The sequence below is a fragment of the Pangasianodon hypophthalmus genome, chromosome 4 (genome assembly GCF_027358585.1).
Source record: "Pangasianodon hypophthalmus isolate fPanHyp1 chromosome 4, fPanHyp1.pri, whole genome shotgun sequence".
Lineage (NCBI taxonomy): Eukaryota > Metazoa > Chordata > Actinopteri > Siluriformes > Pangasiidae > Pangasianodon > Pangasianodon hypophthalmus.
In genome coordinates, this window is record NC_069713.1 from 32,423,152 (window position 1) to 32,437,384 (window position 14,233).

Here is a 14,233-nt window from a genome sequence, read left to right on the forward strand (position 1 = left end):
ATTGCATAATAATCCATTCACTAATTTCATATATAATGCACAGACAAAGCATGTACATACCCGTCTCTCTGTTACCTCTAAAACTTTCCCGAGTTATTTCAGTGACCGACTCTATTTAGATTTAGAGAACATTTGCGAAACGTCTTATTTCCGAACAACATGGCCTTGTAATTTATTGGTAATCTCACCGACATGAATCACGGGATAAAAATGGGGCCTTGTGGGACTGCAAAACTGAAACTATTGATTGGGAACATTTTGTGCTACACCAAGCACCACAGTGTTTTTCTGAGGTTAGATGGTGCACAGTAAAAATCGGATTTGTCAGACTGCTTGGAACATTTACAGACAAATGTAGATTTTATGCTTTATGTCAGGATAAGCCTATACCACAGACCTCGCTCTCTATATAGATCCTTCTATTTTTCAAATACATAGTTATTTCGAAGAGAGTTCCTCTCCTCTATGAAAAAAATATATATTCGGTTATTTGGCAGATGATTTACCCACAAGTTTGAAAGTGAAATAAAATGCATTCCAAGCATAAAGCTGTTAAATGAACAGTAAGTACCAGAAATAATCTCCGTATGGAGCTTGTGCTAGTGCACCACACTGGACATGTTTCAATCACTCAGTTCAACAGATAACAGCAAAGAATAAGAGAACTCCGAGCAACATACAGTACCATATACACTTTCAGAGTTGAGTTACGGACATGTAGTGAGAAATTGCACACGTCAATATTCAGACCTCAGGCATAACGACAGACTTAAGCAGAATTCAGAAGATATGCGAGAGTTAAGCAGGTGCGTAACCCGATTCTGAATACGAGTAACTTTCCCTGAGGAAATATTGACGTGACTTTCAGGTTTAAGTGTTTCAGTATTGGTGCTCAAGTGCTCTCAGATGTATTGTGGTTTTTGATTACTTAAAAGGCTTGCTTTAAAGGCAAACATTTTGCTATTTTAAATAATAAATAAGGCTTGATGTAACGGTTTCACAAAAATATATCAACAAAAAATGAACATAGCCATGGCTACACGTCAACACACATTAAGCAGTGGGTTGTCTCTAATAATAATAATAATAATAATAATAATAATAATCATTGTCACAAACATAAGTAAACTAGTCATGTTTCATAGTCATTATATTTTTGTGAAGTCCAGGGAAACAAATTAACCCGTATTTAATAAGCTATAGACTCAGTGTTTGAGATTTAGATTTAGATTTACGTGAATTAAAAATGCAAACACCACTGAACCCGAACGTAGCCGAGTTGTTGAATTATATATGCTGTCGATAAACAATAGATTTTGGATCAACCTGACTAGTCAGGATAAGAAGATGGTTTGCCAGGAGAGAGATGGTGGAAGTCGAGAGTGCATCCTGTCCAGCCTTTCATCATACCACAGTCAAAAAAGAGAGAAAAGATGGTGTGCACTATCAACATACTGGAAACAATTCAGAGCATATAAAAATCACAAGAATCCAAAGGCAAGAGAAATACAGTTCCTTGTATGATTCACAGACGTTAGTTGACCTGTGTTTAATTAAAAGTGTCAATATGAATACATACTGAAAAAGGCCCCAGAGTTTGTGGATCATACTTTTAACAAACAGCATCATGAAGACCAAGGAGCTATCAGATAAGTCTGGGACGAAGTTCTGGAAATGTATTAATCAGTGTTTGGTTATATATATGTAATCAAACTATGAACATCGCACTGAGCACCATTAAATCCATGATTGAAAATGGAAAGAATATGACATAATCACAGCTCTTTCAGTGACCGAGTAAAGAGAGCAACCAAGAGGTCTATTATTTCTGCTTACAACAACTGTCTGTATTCATCCCCACAGATAAAGTTTAAATCAATACTGGTTTTGCTACGGGCGGAGGAGGACCCGTTCATTCTGTGATCGATCACTGAGAGACAGCCTGGGACTCGGCACTCAGCACTCCTGAAAATCCAACATCTAAAGCCAATAATATGGTAATGTTATGTTGTTAGCGTGTGAGTAAACGTGAGGTAATCAGCCAAGAACAGGAACACTTTATAACTGAAATGTGTCTTTATTTATATTTACAATCCACATATTACATCGGGTGACTGTGTGGCGCGACAGAACGGTCGCGCCTCAATCTGCAGTATGGATTTTTTAAAATATAAATGTGCAGTGTGCAATGCTCAGCAGGGCGGCTGTATTAATCAGCCCCACTCCTCCACTTACAGACTTTACCAGCCTATCAGGAGCTTTCACTGATTCATGCACAGAGAGCGCAACCTGGAAAAAATGTGGGCCAAAGTCCACTTATAATTCTGTTGTTTGATTTTAACAGTATCCCTTTGAAAGGTCATCTTATCAACATATCCAGAAGCCTGGTCTGAAAATAACTGCCTGGGAGTATTGCCAAGATGGTCGCCAAGTGGACAGACTTTTCTAGAAGGACTTTGGTATAACCTACTTCTACTTTTTTTTTTTTTTTCTTGCTGTGACGCAACTGTTTAACTTCCTGCTTAGGATTTTCTCACCAAGAGTTGCTCTGAGAATTTTCACACACGCAGCTGTTAAGTATTTTTTCAGTCTTAAGTAAAACTTCATAGGCTAATTTTTAAGAATAATTCTCAGAAGGATAAAATGAGAAGGTTTTTTTTTTTTTTAAGTCTTTAAAATAATCGCAGATCAGAGACATTAATGTTTGAGTAGCCGAGTTGTTTTGTCTTTAGACAGGACGCTCCATTCAAAAATCACGCAGACGGTCGAACGACACATTTCTAATTACTGTCATCAATTACTTCCCTGCTTTGCATGAGCTGCAGACCTTAGACGACCTGACCCTGTCAACTCCTCTTTATCATCACCTTCCAGATGTGCAGGAGTCACAGAGAGACAAAATACTTGTCATGCCTCAATCCAGGAGATCCTGTATGGATTTATGGTCTGAAAATGCACAGCAGTGTGCCTTTCATTTGTACATGCAATACCTGAACAGGTGCGCTCTCATGCCCCTTCGCCCCAGGAAAGGAATAGATAAAAAAGATTATTGGGAGGGAGAGACAAGAAGGTCAGAATGTGAGGTAGCAGAGCACACATCAGCTGCTGTAATATCAGACACAAGTGTGCAAGAGCGTTAGAGACTTGGAGGCACCAGATATACACACATTCTGCACGTATTTATGTTCCTCCCGAGTCTGAATGTGTAGTTAGGTGAATACCAAACGTCTTCAGGGGAAGACTAGTAGTCTCATTATTCTAAAAAAAAAAAAGGTAAGCTTGTTACAGTGTGCTGAAATTCTATGACTAAAAGTTAATGGAGCAATAGACAGACAAATATGAATTATTTTATCTTTATACCATGATGCTTATGAATGATTGATTCTGATTGGTCAGATGTACATTAATGCACTTGTTATATTTTCTATAGTAAGATTTTACACAAGGGAATATACTCATAATTATGACGGACACGCCACAGAAAAGAATTCTAAAACCGTACTTGTTGTTATTGTGCAGTTTCCTATCAGGCAATGTTTATTTACCATTTATGGAAGGAGTCTCCAGTGTCAGTGCGTTTGTTGTAATCAGAGGTAAAGTTGTACGTTTAGGTTTTCCAGCACAGAGCTTTGTGGTTCCTTGGTAACATAAGAAGTTGTTTGTTTTTTTGTCTTTTTATCTTTAAAAGGAACAATTGTCTATAGCTGATATAAATCACAACTGGGATTAACTTGTTTCACAGACGCTCCACAACATTAAATGTAACTATAAATGGATAAAAACTAAATAAATGTAAGCATTAGCTTAAATTGCTGTGGTATACTTCAGGAAGTGCTGTTATTGGAAAATAATAACAATAACTCTGCTTTGCGTCAGGCCACACCCACAAACGTTTTATCCCTTACTGTTGATATTATGATACTTTAAATTTGGTGCATTGCTTTTATGACTTCTTTCTTATTATGCTAATATGATCGCTTTCCTTTCAGCTCTCTCACTCTAAGTCAACTTGTATGAATTTATTTGATAAGTCAGCTGTAATTTCTTATTTGAACAAGTCTGTCAAATCAAACCGTGTTCGACCGAAAGGCTGAAAGCAGCATTTATATGATGGATATGATATACGATGACGTTTTATTTCTGGCAACTTATTTCTTGTGACTTATGTCTTCCCGTCTTTCCATTACACTTTCAGACTCGATGTTTGGCTTATTTAAAGTTCTGAAAGCCTTGCTCCGTTCTATTATTGACTTTGTGTTCAGTGTTTGTCAGACTGGTAGAAAAAGAGATTGGACTGGACATACTGTTCACTGTAGGAGTCTTCCAGCATTGACATTGCCTGGAGTGCATCCAAAGAGTTCTCGGTAGCTGGCGCTCATTACTCCATGACAATGCAAAACATATAAGAATACACATTTGCGAGTAAAAACGGACACATCATGAGGGACAGTTAAAAATGGTTTTATTTAAGAAATTATTTATTTAAGCACACACACAAAACCTCGAAACATATGTCTTTATTCAAATTTACAAAAAAGAAAAGAGAAAATACAACAGAATAATATAATAAATAGACTTTTTCATATGGCATTGTGAGATTTCAATATTACTCTGCATAGAGCAGGATCAATAATGGTGAAAAAAAGGAGGCAGAGCCATTGTGGCTGGAGACATGGAGCGCCTTCAAGCAAATATCCCCAACATTCTCAACCACAATGCTAGTCAAAATGACAAATGAATATTCAGTTACAAATGTATTGCTAATGTATGAAATCCTGTATAGTTTATAAGTGCATTGCATTGTGTCAGCTTTCCACGCATCTAATGAGCAGAGGAACTGAAACCATTTGTAAATGTAGGTTCTAGAGAGAAACTGCAATACTAGTGTTCTTGGTTTACTCAGAATTCAACAGAAAAACTCAAAGCTTTAATAATTAACTGATGAAATGTGTTCGGTGAATAAAACGTGAGGGGTGAAGTGGCTCGGCCTCCTCCTCTACCCGTTATCATGATTGTACACTAATACAGTGGATCTAGTTCTGGTCTGGCCCAGTCACAGTGGCTCTGAGTCAATACGTCCCACTTAATGATCAGATCACGCAGGACATTGAGGAGGTGTGTGTGTGTGTGTGTGTGTGTGTGTGTGTGTGTGTGTAGGTTTGGTCAGAATACTCTGAGAAGGTATTAATGGGTGAATACTGAATACAGCTTCCTAAATATATTCAAAATTGTATTTCATTATAATATATAAAAAAAGAAACTTGTTCCGAATACATTTTGAATCATCATTCTCCAATTTTACTATGAACACTGTTCTGCAGAGTCACTAAGTTATGGTTTTCCTCATCATCTGCTTTTTTAATGGTGAATGTAATAAGTATCATTAATCTGATGCTAAAAACAGTGGCGTGGAAGGGGTTTGTTTCCATCAAAATATTCCAAACAAACCCAAAACCAGCTTTTTGAGCGGTATTGTTGCGATCACTCATTGCAAAAATGATGCAGTGTTTGCAATAAAGGCAGCCTCATGGACATGTTGGAGCACGTGTACACCATATGGAGCTATCTGCTTAGCAACTACTTTCAGAGTTACAGATATCCTATAAAGCTGCCAATAGTCTCCTTTCATCTGTTCTGCCATTGTGAGATTAGTGTTATACATTATGAGCGTTTTTCTAGTTAAACAAACCAGAACTCCTTAGAGCCAACTAGTGACAAATTGGCTTTCCTTCATTAGTATTGCTAGGCTTATTGGCATCGCTCGCTGTGCTGTTCACTAGTTAGCTCTACAAGTTTGCTGTTTTGTCTTCCCACTGGGTCTCATTCTCCTTCGGCTCTATCGCCTCAATCCTTCCTATCTCTGAATATTTCATGACCCCCCCCCTGTCATCTAACCGGCCAGCAGGAATTTGACTATATCAGACTAGTGTGGTTGAGTTGGCATCCATCACCATACCACACATTGTTGAGTCTTCCAGGTTAGCTGGTTTCAGCTCCCACTGTCCAGCTAACAAACAGATGTGTGTCTAAATGCTGCTATTGTGGTTAAGTGGGTTTCCTTTTAGCCATACGATGCGTTATTTATTGCTCTCGGTCTCAGCAACATCCGAAAATGGGATTTCTCCCAGGTTCCACTGACATGCTCTAAACTAACGGTGGCAGCCAATCTTAAAAGGGCAGGGGCCCAAGTGGGATCAGATAGTGGCGCACAACCCACATCATCAGTGCACCATTTCGCACAGCACTGCTTGTAAAGGAATTCAAGGATTTTATTGAGAGCTTTGAAGAAGGATTTGGACAGATAGATCCATGGCGCACAATTTAGCTAATATGATGGATCACATGCAGGTCCGGCTGAGCCACATGCCTGTGGTCTCAGCAGATGCATTAAATGAATGATGTTCTAGTGGGAACTTATGATATTGTATCACATGTGGCATACACTGGCAATACATTATCTGTTTTACTGCTAGCACTGAAATGTCACAGAAAGTCTGTAGATTGAAACTCTGTGGGGAAGCTGGTCAACACCTTGGTCCTAGTGGTGGAACATCTAGGCCAGGATATAGTCCGCCTCTCCACCAACCTGGTTTACACATGATGCCAAGTGTATGTTTGCAACCCTGCAAATCTTCCTTGCCTGGGAGTTGACACCCATCCATCTTGTAGATCAAGCCCCATACAGCGACGGATCCTAAACAAGACTGTGAACCAGCAGTCCAGGAACATTCCTGAATGCAAGAGCACCTAGTACACGGGGTATGAATCTGCTTAGGTGGAAGCTATTCTGTGAATGGTGTACACCTATTTAGATGGATCTGGTGCATCAAGTGTTTCCCCAAGTACTACCTTTTCTCCAGGGACTGCTAGATCTGACCCTATAGGTATATGTGGCTGCCATGTCAGCTTGAATGGCATCTCTGTGCCATTCTGAAAGGGTTGTGGTGCCTCCATCCACATTTCCCTAAGAGCCTAGATTGGGATCTCCCCCTTGTACTGGAGTCCCTTAAGGCCCCTCCTTATGATCCTATGCAAGACACTGTTCTGAAATGGGTGTCTCTGACAACTGCATTTTGCTAGCAATTACTTCAGCAAAAATAATGGGAGAACTGCTTGCTCTGGCAATTAGTTCGCCTGGCATGTGTTGGTGGCCTGATGACTCAGGGATCACCTCGTGGTTGAACCCAAGATTTCTGCCCACGGTCATATCACTCAATTTTGTAAATCAGTCAATTCAACTTGGAGCTTTCCATGAAGCTGAGCCTGTAGAGCATTCCTTGTTGTGTGTACACACCCTATGGTACTATTTAGGCCAGAGGATCCATCCCAAAGATTCGTGAAAAAGAAAACACGTGGCCTAATGTGTCTATGCAGAGCCACTGGGTGGTGAATGTCATCACCTTGGCCTACAGGTGGACCAGATGTCCAGCCCTTCCCATGAAGAGCCACTCTAAGAGGAGTGTCTATAAAGAGTGTCTCGTCCTCATGGGAATTACTTCAAGGCTTGCTGCTCCAGGTAGTCTACATTGCTACTACCTAGGAGTCAGCACCAGGCTTCCAACTCGCCTCATTTATTCATTCATCTTCATTAACTGCTTTATCTTGGTCAGAGGTGTGCATGAGATGGGAATATACACCAACCTGCTACCCTCTGCACCACCTTGCTGCCTAAAATGGCTGTATGACAGTGGTATTTATTGCAAATACTGTGTCATAAGTCACTTTGTGACCTTGTAGGAAAGTTTCAGCATGCACACAATAAGGTAATTTAGGTAATTCTCACAGACTCTGGGAGTTATCTGGGGCTGATATAACCGCAGTATAAACGAGAAAGTGTGGCTCAGTGCTTTTAAAATGATTAAAACGTAAACATTGGAGGAGTTTCTTTAAAATATTCTGAGTATGTAACGCTGTTACTTGTATTCTGTCACAACGCAACACTGTGTGTGTGTGTGTGTGTGTGTGTGTGTGTGTGTGTGTGTGTGTGTGTGTGTGTTCACCCTTGTACAGAATATGGAAAAAATGGCTACATCCACGTGTCCATCTTCAGATGATTGGTTGAAATTCTGTACATTTGTGGGCATTCAAAACATCCACAGACACTCATTGGTTGTGGGGCAAACTATTTCTGACTTCAGCATCGTCAGGTGGATCAGTTCTGGATTCCAGTTAGGCTTGATGCCCTACAGTAGAGTTAATCCCAAATAATCCAGACAAGCCCACTCGGTTCAGTTTATTCCTCTGCAGGTGATTTCATCCCTCAGTGCTGTAATCCAACATGACATTTTAATCTTTTATCTCCTCTAGCTTTCTTTTAAATTACTTTTCACGTTGTTATTTTGAATACTACGGTACTCACTCAGTACTCAGTAATCACTTTACACAATGGTAGTCAATATTTACATTTACATACAATGTCATGATATTTATACTGTTTTTTTTTTTTATATGGAAAAACAACAACAGTATCATCATATCTATTATTGAGCTTCACATATAAAAGTGCATTCCAGCTGAGACTTTGCGTCCTGCTCCTGATTTCTCTTGAGTAATTGTGCCAATTAAAAATTCATGACATCTGAATATTTCTCTTCGGTAATTGCTCTAGAATTGGTCAATACTTTGAAAGTAATCAGCAAATAACTGCTGTGCTAAAAAGTGCTAGTAATCACCGAAAAAGTGGATAATGAAAAGAAATGAAGCATAAAGTTTCTGCAATTCCCATATTCTTTACACAGATCCAGCAAAAGAACACTGACACTATATCACATTACACCTGTATCCCCATTTAAATGCATGTCAGTCGTTCTTTAGATTTCTAATATGGCAGTTGATATCCAGTTTTGCAAACGTGAAATTCTTTCATGTGTATGAAGTGAGTCCATTTGAAATCCAAGTCAAGATGTTTTGCATTGAAAAGGCATCAAAAGAAAGTAAGACGATTCACTTTTTCTTTTTTTTCTTTTTTTTTTTTGGAAAAACGCCTATACGTGTGGGCAGGCCGATTTTCATGATAACCATTTCGCCAACACCATGAGCAGACTAATTCTCTCCAGCACTTCCTGTACAAATCTTTATCTCTCATCTTTTTGTATTCCTTTGTATTTATCAGTCGTGGTATGATAGCCTACTTTCTTCCAGACTCCCTGGCGGTTGTATTGTCTTGCACATTGCCCCAAAAACATAATTTAAGTCATCTGCACTATCTCTCTCTCCCTCTCTCTCTCTCTATCTATCTATCTGTGAATAGAAAAGGTACTATGGGCATTTTTTACCCACTCCCTGCCTGCAACACTTAGAGAATGGTGAATACTCTGAAGAGAAACAAAGCGTTCCCCGTCTCTCCTTCTGTGTTCACTGTTCTGCTTTTTAACACATATTGCTTTAAATTGCATCAATCACTCACTCTGTAGCTTCCTCTCTCTTTCTCTCTATTTAGCTTATGTTTGTTTTGTGTGTCCATCCCAATTACTTTTCCTTTATATTTCTCTCTCGCGCGCGCTCTCTCTTCTTTTCCTTCTTTACCTATTACTCTAGTATTGATTGCCGTTTACTTATCCCCCCATACCCTTACACCATCCCCGACTCCCGCTCTCAGTCTTTGTCTTTCCTCTCATCTCCAGACTGCTGATCTTTCTCCTGTTTCTCCTTATTTCGATTCCTGGGTGTCTCTGTCTCGCTCTCCTTTTCATCCTCCATTTCTTTCTCCCTTTCTTGGAAGAGTTGGGCTAGTTTGTGGAAACGTGGACCCCACTCCTCCAGCCCACCACCCCACTCCTCCTTGTTGGACTCCTTCTCTCCTTCGCTCTCCAGGGAGCTGAGCGAGCCAGCCCGTGACCCTGTGCCTTCAAGGCCATACACTTGCACCGAGTCATACGGCGGCTGCGTCGGATCAAAGGTCACCTGCGCCAGACGTAGCCTTAGGAACTCGCCAACTCTCAAGGCCAGGGACTGGCCACCTCCTCCTTGCATGCCCCTTCCTGCAGCTTCAGGCACTGTAGGCCAAGCTCCTCCATATCCCAGGATCCCTCCAAATGCCCCTCGACCCTGCCCAGGGTAGGGCAGCAGCTGGGGCATCATATCTCTCCTGCCCAAGCTGTAAGCCCCTACCCGTTCCCGCCAGTCAGCCACGAACCCTGTGCTCTCCGGGACGCACAGTGGAATCCCCCCTTCTGGCCTCGCTACCACAAAACTACTTCCCATCTCCAATCCTCCTCGGCTCAAGCTGCCCGTGTAGTCCTTCTGCTGCTCCCCCTGCAGGATGGTGGTGTAATTGCGGCTGACAGATTGCATGGCATTGTTTGCTCCATCTGTGCCATCTGTGGAGCCAGCTGCACTCTTTTTTGGTGAGAGCCCAGCACGTGAGGAGCGCCGCCCCGTCATGGGCAGTGTGGCTGAATCACACACCCAGCCACCTGAAGCTCCAGGCCTGGCCAGTGAGCCTGAGCGAGTCAGCACCAGTTCCCGTGGAGCAGAATCTGACTGCACCTGTTGGGGACGGGGAGGAGCAGGAAGGTTAAAGTGGGTCAGGATGAGCTTATGCTTCTAAAGAAAGGAGAATGGAGAGAAGAAGGAAGAAGGATGGAGTTTTATTAAGATGGATTAGAAAGCAGAGAGAGACAAATAGTTACTATGAACAGGTGCAAACAAATATATACTTAGATCTGAGAAAAGAATGAAAGTGTAGCTGTTCAAACACGATCCTTAAAGGCAGAAAGTTAAAGAAGACGAGATGAGTAGAGAAGCTGTAGCAGAGATTTAGAGAGCTTTAGAGAGCTCTGTAAATTGGAAAAGGTACGAGACATTACAAAAGAGCACACTATTATTACTACCTTCTCATTTTTTTGCATGTAAATCAATTCCATGTCCATTCATTATAACATCTTTATACAATAAAATAATATTTCACTCATCTTACAAACACAAACCTTCCAAATAATCTGTTCAGTATGTAATGTAGATTTGCATAAATTTGCATATGTAGATTTGGATTAACCAGTCAACAAATTATTGAATTTTGCATCTTGTATAAAACTAAGTAGTCTCGATGTAAATTAATTAAATTAAAGGAAACCTCCACCCTGAAATGCATTAAATATGTTTATATTGAAATATAAAATATTGTGTGATGAATTTAGCGATTCTGGTGCTAATCTGTTGCTGTGTTTTCATTGAGAATTTCAGTGAGACGTTAGCAGTTGTGTGCCGTGCTGATGTCACAGGGGGACGAGGTCAGCATAGTTACAATGACTTTTAGTAGGAGACAAAAAAATGGCATTGTTCTCAAACGTAAGGGTTTCACTGGTAGCACATGGTAGTGCGTCTTTTCTCACGTAATGAGAAAGCCAATGTAGAAATAGTGGAAGCAGCAAAAGCTTTGGAAGCTGATCTGCTTGAGCACAGATGACGAGGTCAGAGGTCAGATACTGGACACTAAAGTGCTGCTGCATCGCCTTTTTTTTTTTTTAGGTACAGATGAATTCCCACTGGTGCCAGCGGCTTTGTGTGTAAGGTAGGAAACCGTTAAGTGAAAATAAACCAATATGTCAATGAAAGTTTAAACTTTCCTTAAAAATGAAACTTTGGATGCTATTAAATCACGTTATTTATTAAAGATTAATATTCAAGTTGTTCAGGGTGGATTTTCCCATTAATTATTGACTGATCAACACTAAAATAGAAATATTTATTGTAAAAAGGAGATGACTCTTTACCCAGTTAAGATCCTGGCTCTGCTGGGCGTCACTGCCCGAATCTTCCTTGGTATCATTTTTCTGTGGCGTTCCTTCTTCAGACGCAGTGGCTCCATCCTGGGACGCAGTTCCCTCTCTAGAGCTATTCCCCACCTCACTGGGCCCCATGTACAAGGCTCCCGGTTCCAGCGGCCCCACCATTGCACCTTGGTTATGGATTACAAGGGAGTGATCCGGCTGGCCACCGGAAACGCGATATCCCAGTTCAGTCAGGCCAGGGTCGTATGGACCCTGCGAGCGCCGTAGCACAGGGAGGGTCTGGCTGCTGTAACACAGGCGACCATATAGAGGAGTCTGGCTGGGGTACTGCCCACTATCCATAGCTCCTGATTGGGCCCAGCTGCTGTATGTCCGTGATTTATCCTGGCCACGCTGAGAGAGGCGTCTGATGGGATATTATTGGGAAAGCAGAGACAGATACAGTTAACTGAAATATTGTCTTGATGTAGAACATATTTATATTCATGTCACTATGCTAGCAAAGTGCACAACTAGGGGAAGGACTGAATAGTGTGCCGTCAGCATGAATTCAGCCCGCACTGACTCACATGTTCCTACTGTCTAGGGTTCGGTATCCCCTGCGAGCACTGTGGGGGGCGCTCTGGAGTGCCGTGATGTCAAAAGCAGCGGTGTCGGCTTCACCGCCTCCCTCGTCGTCATACGTGATGATGTTCTCCCTGACATCGTCTTCCTCTAGAGGAGAAAGCGAGTCCCTTTTTTGTCTGCGCAGGGACAGAGAGAGAGCAGTGACAGCTAAAGAGAGAGAAAAGGGAAATGGAAAAGGAAAAAAGAAAAGAAGAATCAGTTTTTTTGTCATTTATAAAATGGAATACATACTGTCTGTAGTTTGATATATTTTTTTCAATAAAATTGCAGGGTGCTCCAGAGAGAAAATGATTCCAACAGGCCATTAGAACAAGAAGCACTCAGACAGACACACAGACAAATGACTAGTCATTATATAATCTTTTTCATGGTCATACCCAAAAGTGTCGCCCCGCATGCTAAAATTGCCAGGAGGGCCGCTGTGCTGAGACCCGGAGAAGGCAGGGAGGAGTGCTGGGGTAGACACACAGTTTCCCTTTCCCACTCCGCATCACTCTGCTTCTCCTTCTCCCCGGCTCGTGCACCTCCTCTCAGACAGGGACACACTGACACGGTGACGGTCGCCGTGCTCGTCAGACCCGAGGATACGTCCCTGAGGACCAGAGGAACATGGAGCGTCAGAGAGGACGTGGAAGAGCGGGAGAGCGCCTGTAAGGGTGAGACTAGGACCAGGCTTGCGGTGGGACCTGGAGAAAAAACAGACAGACAAATAAACAAGAAAGGGAAAGAGGAAATGGAAAGATAGATGGTTAGATAAAAAAGGAGGCTTTAAGCTCAAATGGAGCCTGATAGACATTTAATTCCACTGAAATCAGTCAAGTGAAGTTTAATTCCTTTGCTGCCGGGACTACATTTGTCCAGACCATTGAATCTGAATGCTGTGGAGAATGCCAAAACATATTCTCTCAGCACAGGGAGGAGACATATGTGGCAGGGAGAAGCAAAGACAAACAAAGTAGCAGTGCACAAAGGAGCCGGAGATACGAACAATGACGGGAGAAGCAGAGACACAGAGGAAGAGAGAAAGGCAGTCTGAAATATATATAAAGAGAAAGCGTAAGTGTGAAAGCCAGAGAGAGGAAACTGGAAAAGGATAGGGAGAGAAAGAGAAAGAAGCAGTGGGGAAGAGTGGGAGAGATAGAATATTAGACAGGGTGAAAAACAACGCACACCTCCACTCTCTCTAATGCTGAAGTTGAGTGCGGCACTGGACTCTGCAGGGATGTTGAAGTAGACCGTGCTGTCGTTCCCTCCCTCGTCTCTATCAATTGCTCTCAACACTTGCACCACCTGAGAGGAAGAGACAGAGGAAAGGAGAGCAATGAAGGCAAGCAAGCAATAATAAATAAATAAGATGAAGTATATAAAGACGAAAAGAGAGACGAGATTAGGGACGTATTATTCACTACGATTCACACATTAAAGCCAGATATTAGCATTATCCTCTGCATTAGCCTCTGCAGTAGGCAAACTGAGATAAAGGAATGTAAAATAAAAACGATGAATAACTCGGCAGCCTTGCTGCTGCCTCCGAGCGCCAGGGTCCCCGGTTCGATCCTGAGCTCAGGATACTGATTGTGCTGCGTTTCACATGGTCAGTGTGAGTTCTCCAGATTCCTCTCAAAAACATCCTGGTGGGTGGATTGGGTATGAGAAATTGTCTTTAGGTGTGTGTGTGTGTGTGTGTGTGTGTGTGTGTGTTTGTGTGTGTGAGGCTGCCCAGAGATAGACTAGCATCCCATCCCATCAAGGGTGCATTCCTGTCTAATCCCCAGTGTTCCTCGGATAGGTTACTCAAGATGGATGAATGAATGAATGAATGAATGAAGTACTGAGTTTTTGGGAGTACCTACACATACACAGATACGAGTTTA

General features: G+C 41.7%; 1 protein-coding gene across 1 annotated transcript in view; it reads right to left on the reverse strand.

Annotated features, from left to right (window-relative positions):
• Positions 1 to 4,450: 4,450 nt before the first annotated feature.
• LOC113540461 (uncharacterized) overlaps positions 4,451 to 14,233 on the reverse strand; it is a 122,612-nt gene continuing 112,829 nt past the window's right edge. The window contains exons 10-14 of the mRNA XM_026936968.3: positions 13,532 to 13,649; positions 12,737 to 13,045; positions 12,302 to 12,506; positions 11,715 to 12,138; positions 4,451 to 10,488 (exon numbers count right to left, since the gene is read on the reverse strand). Coding sequence (XP_026792769.3) covers positions 9,595 to 10,488; positions 11,715 to 12,138; positions 12,302 to 12,506; positions 12,737 to 13,045; positions 13,532 to 13,649 — 1,950 coding nt within the window. The 3' untranslated portion in view covers positions 4,451 to 9,594. The remainder of the gene's footprint in view (positions 10,489 to 11,714; positions 12,139 to 12,301; positions 12,507 to 12,736; positions 13,046 to 13,531; positions 13,650 to 14,233) is intronic.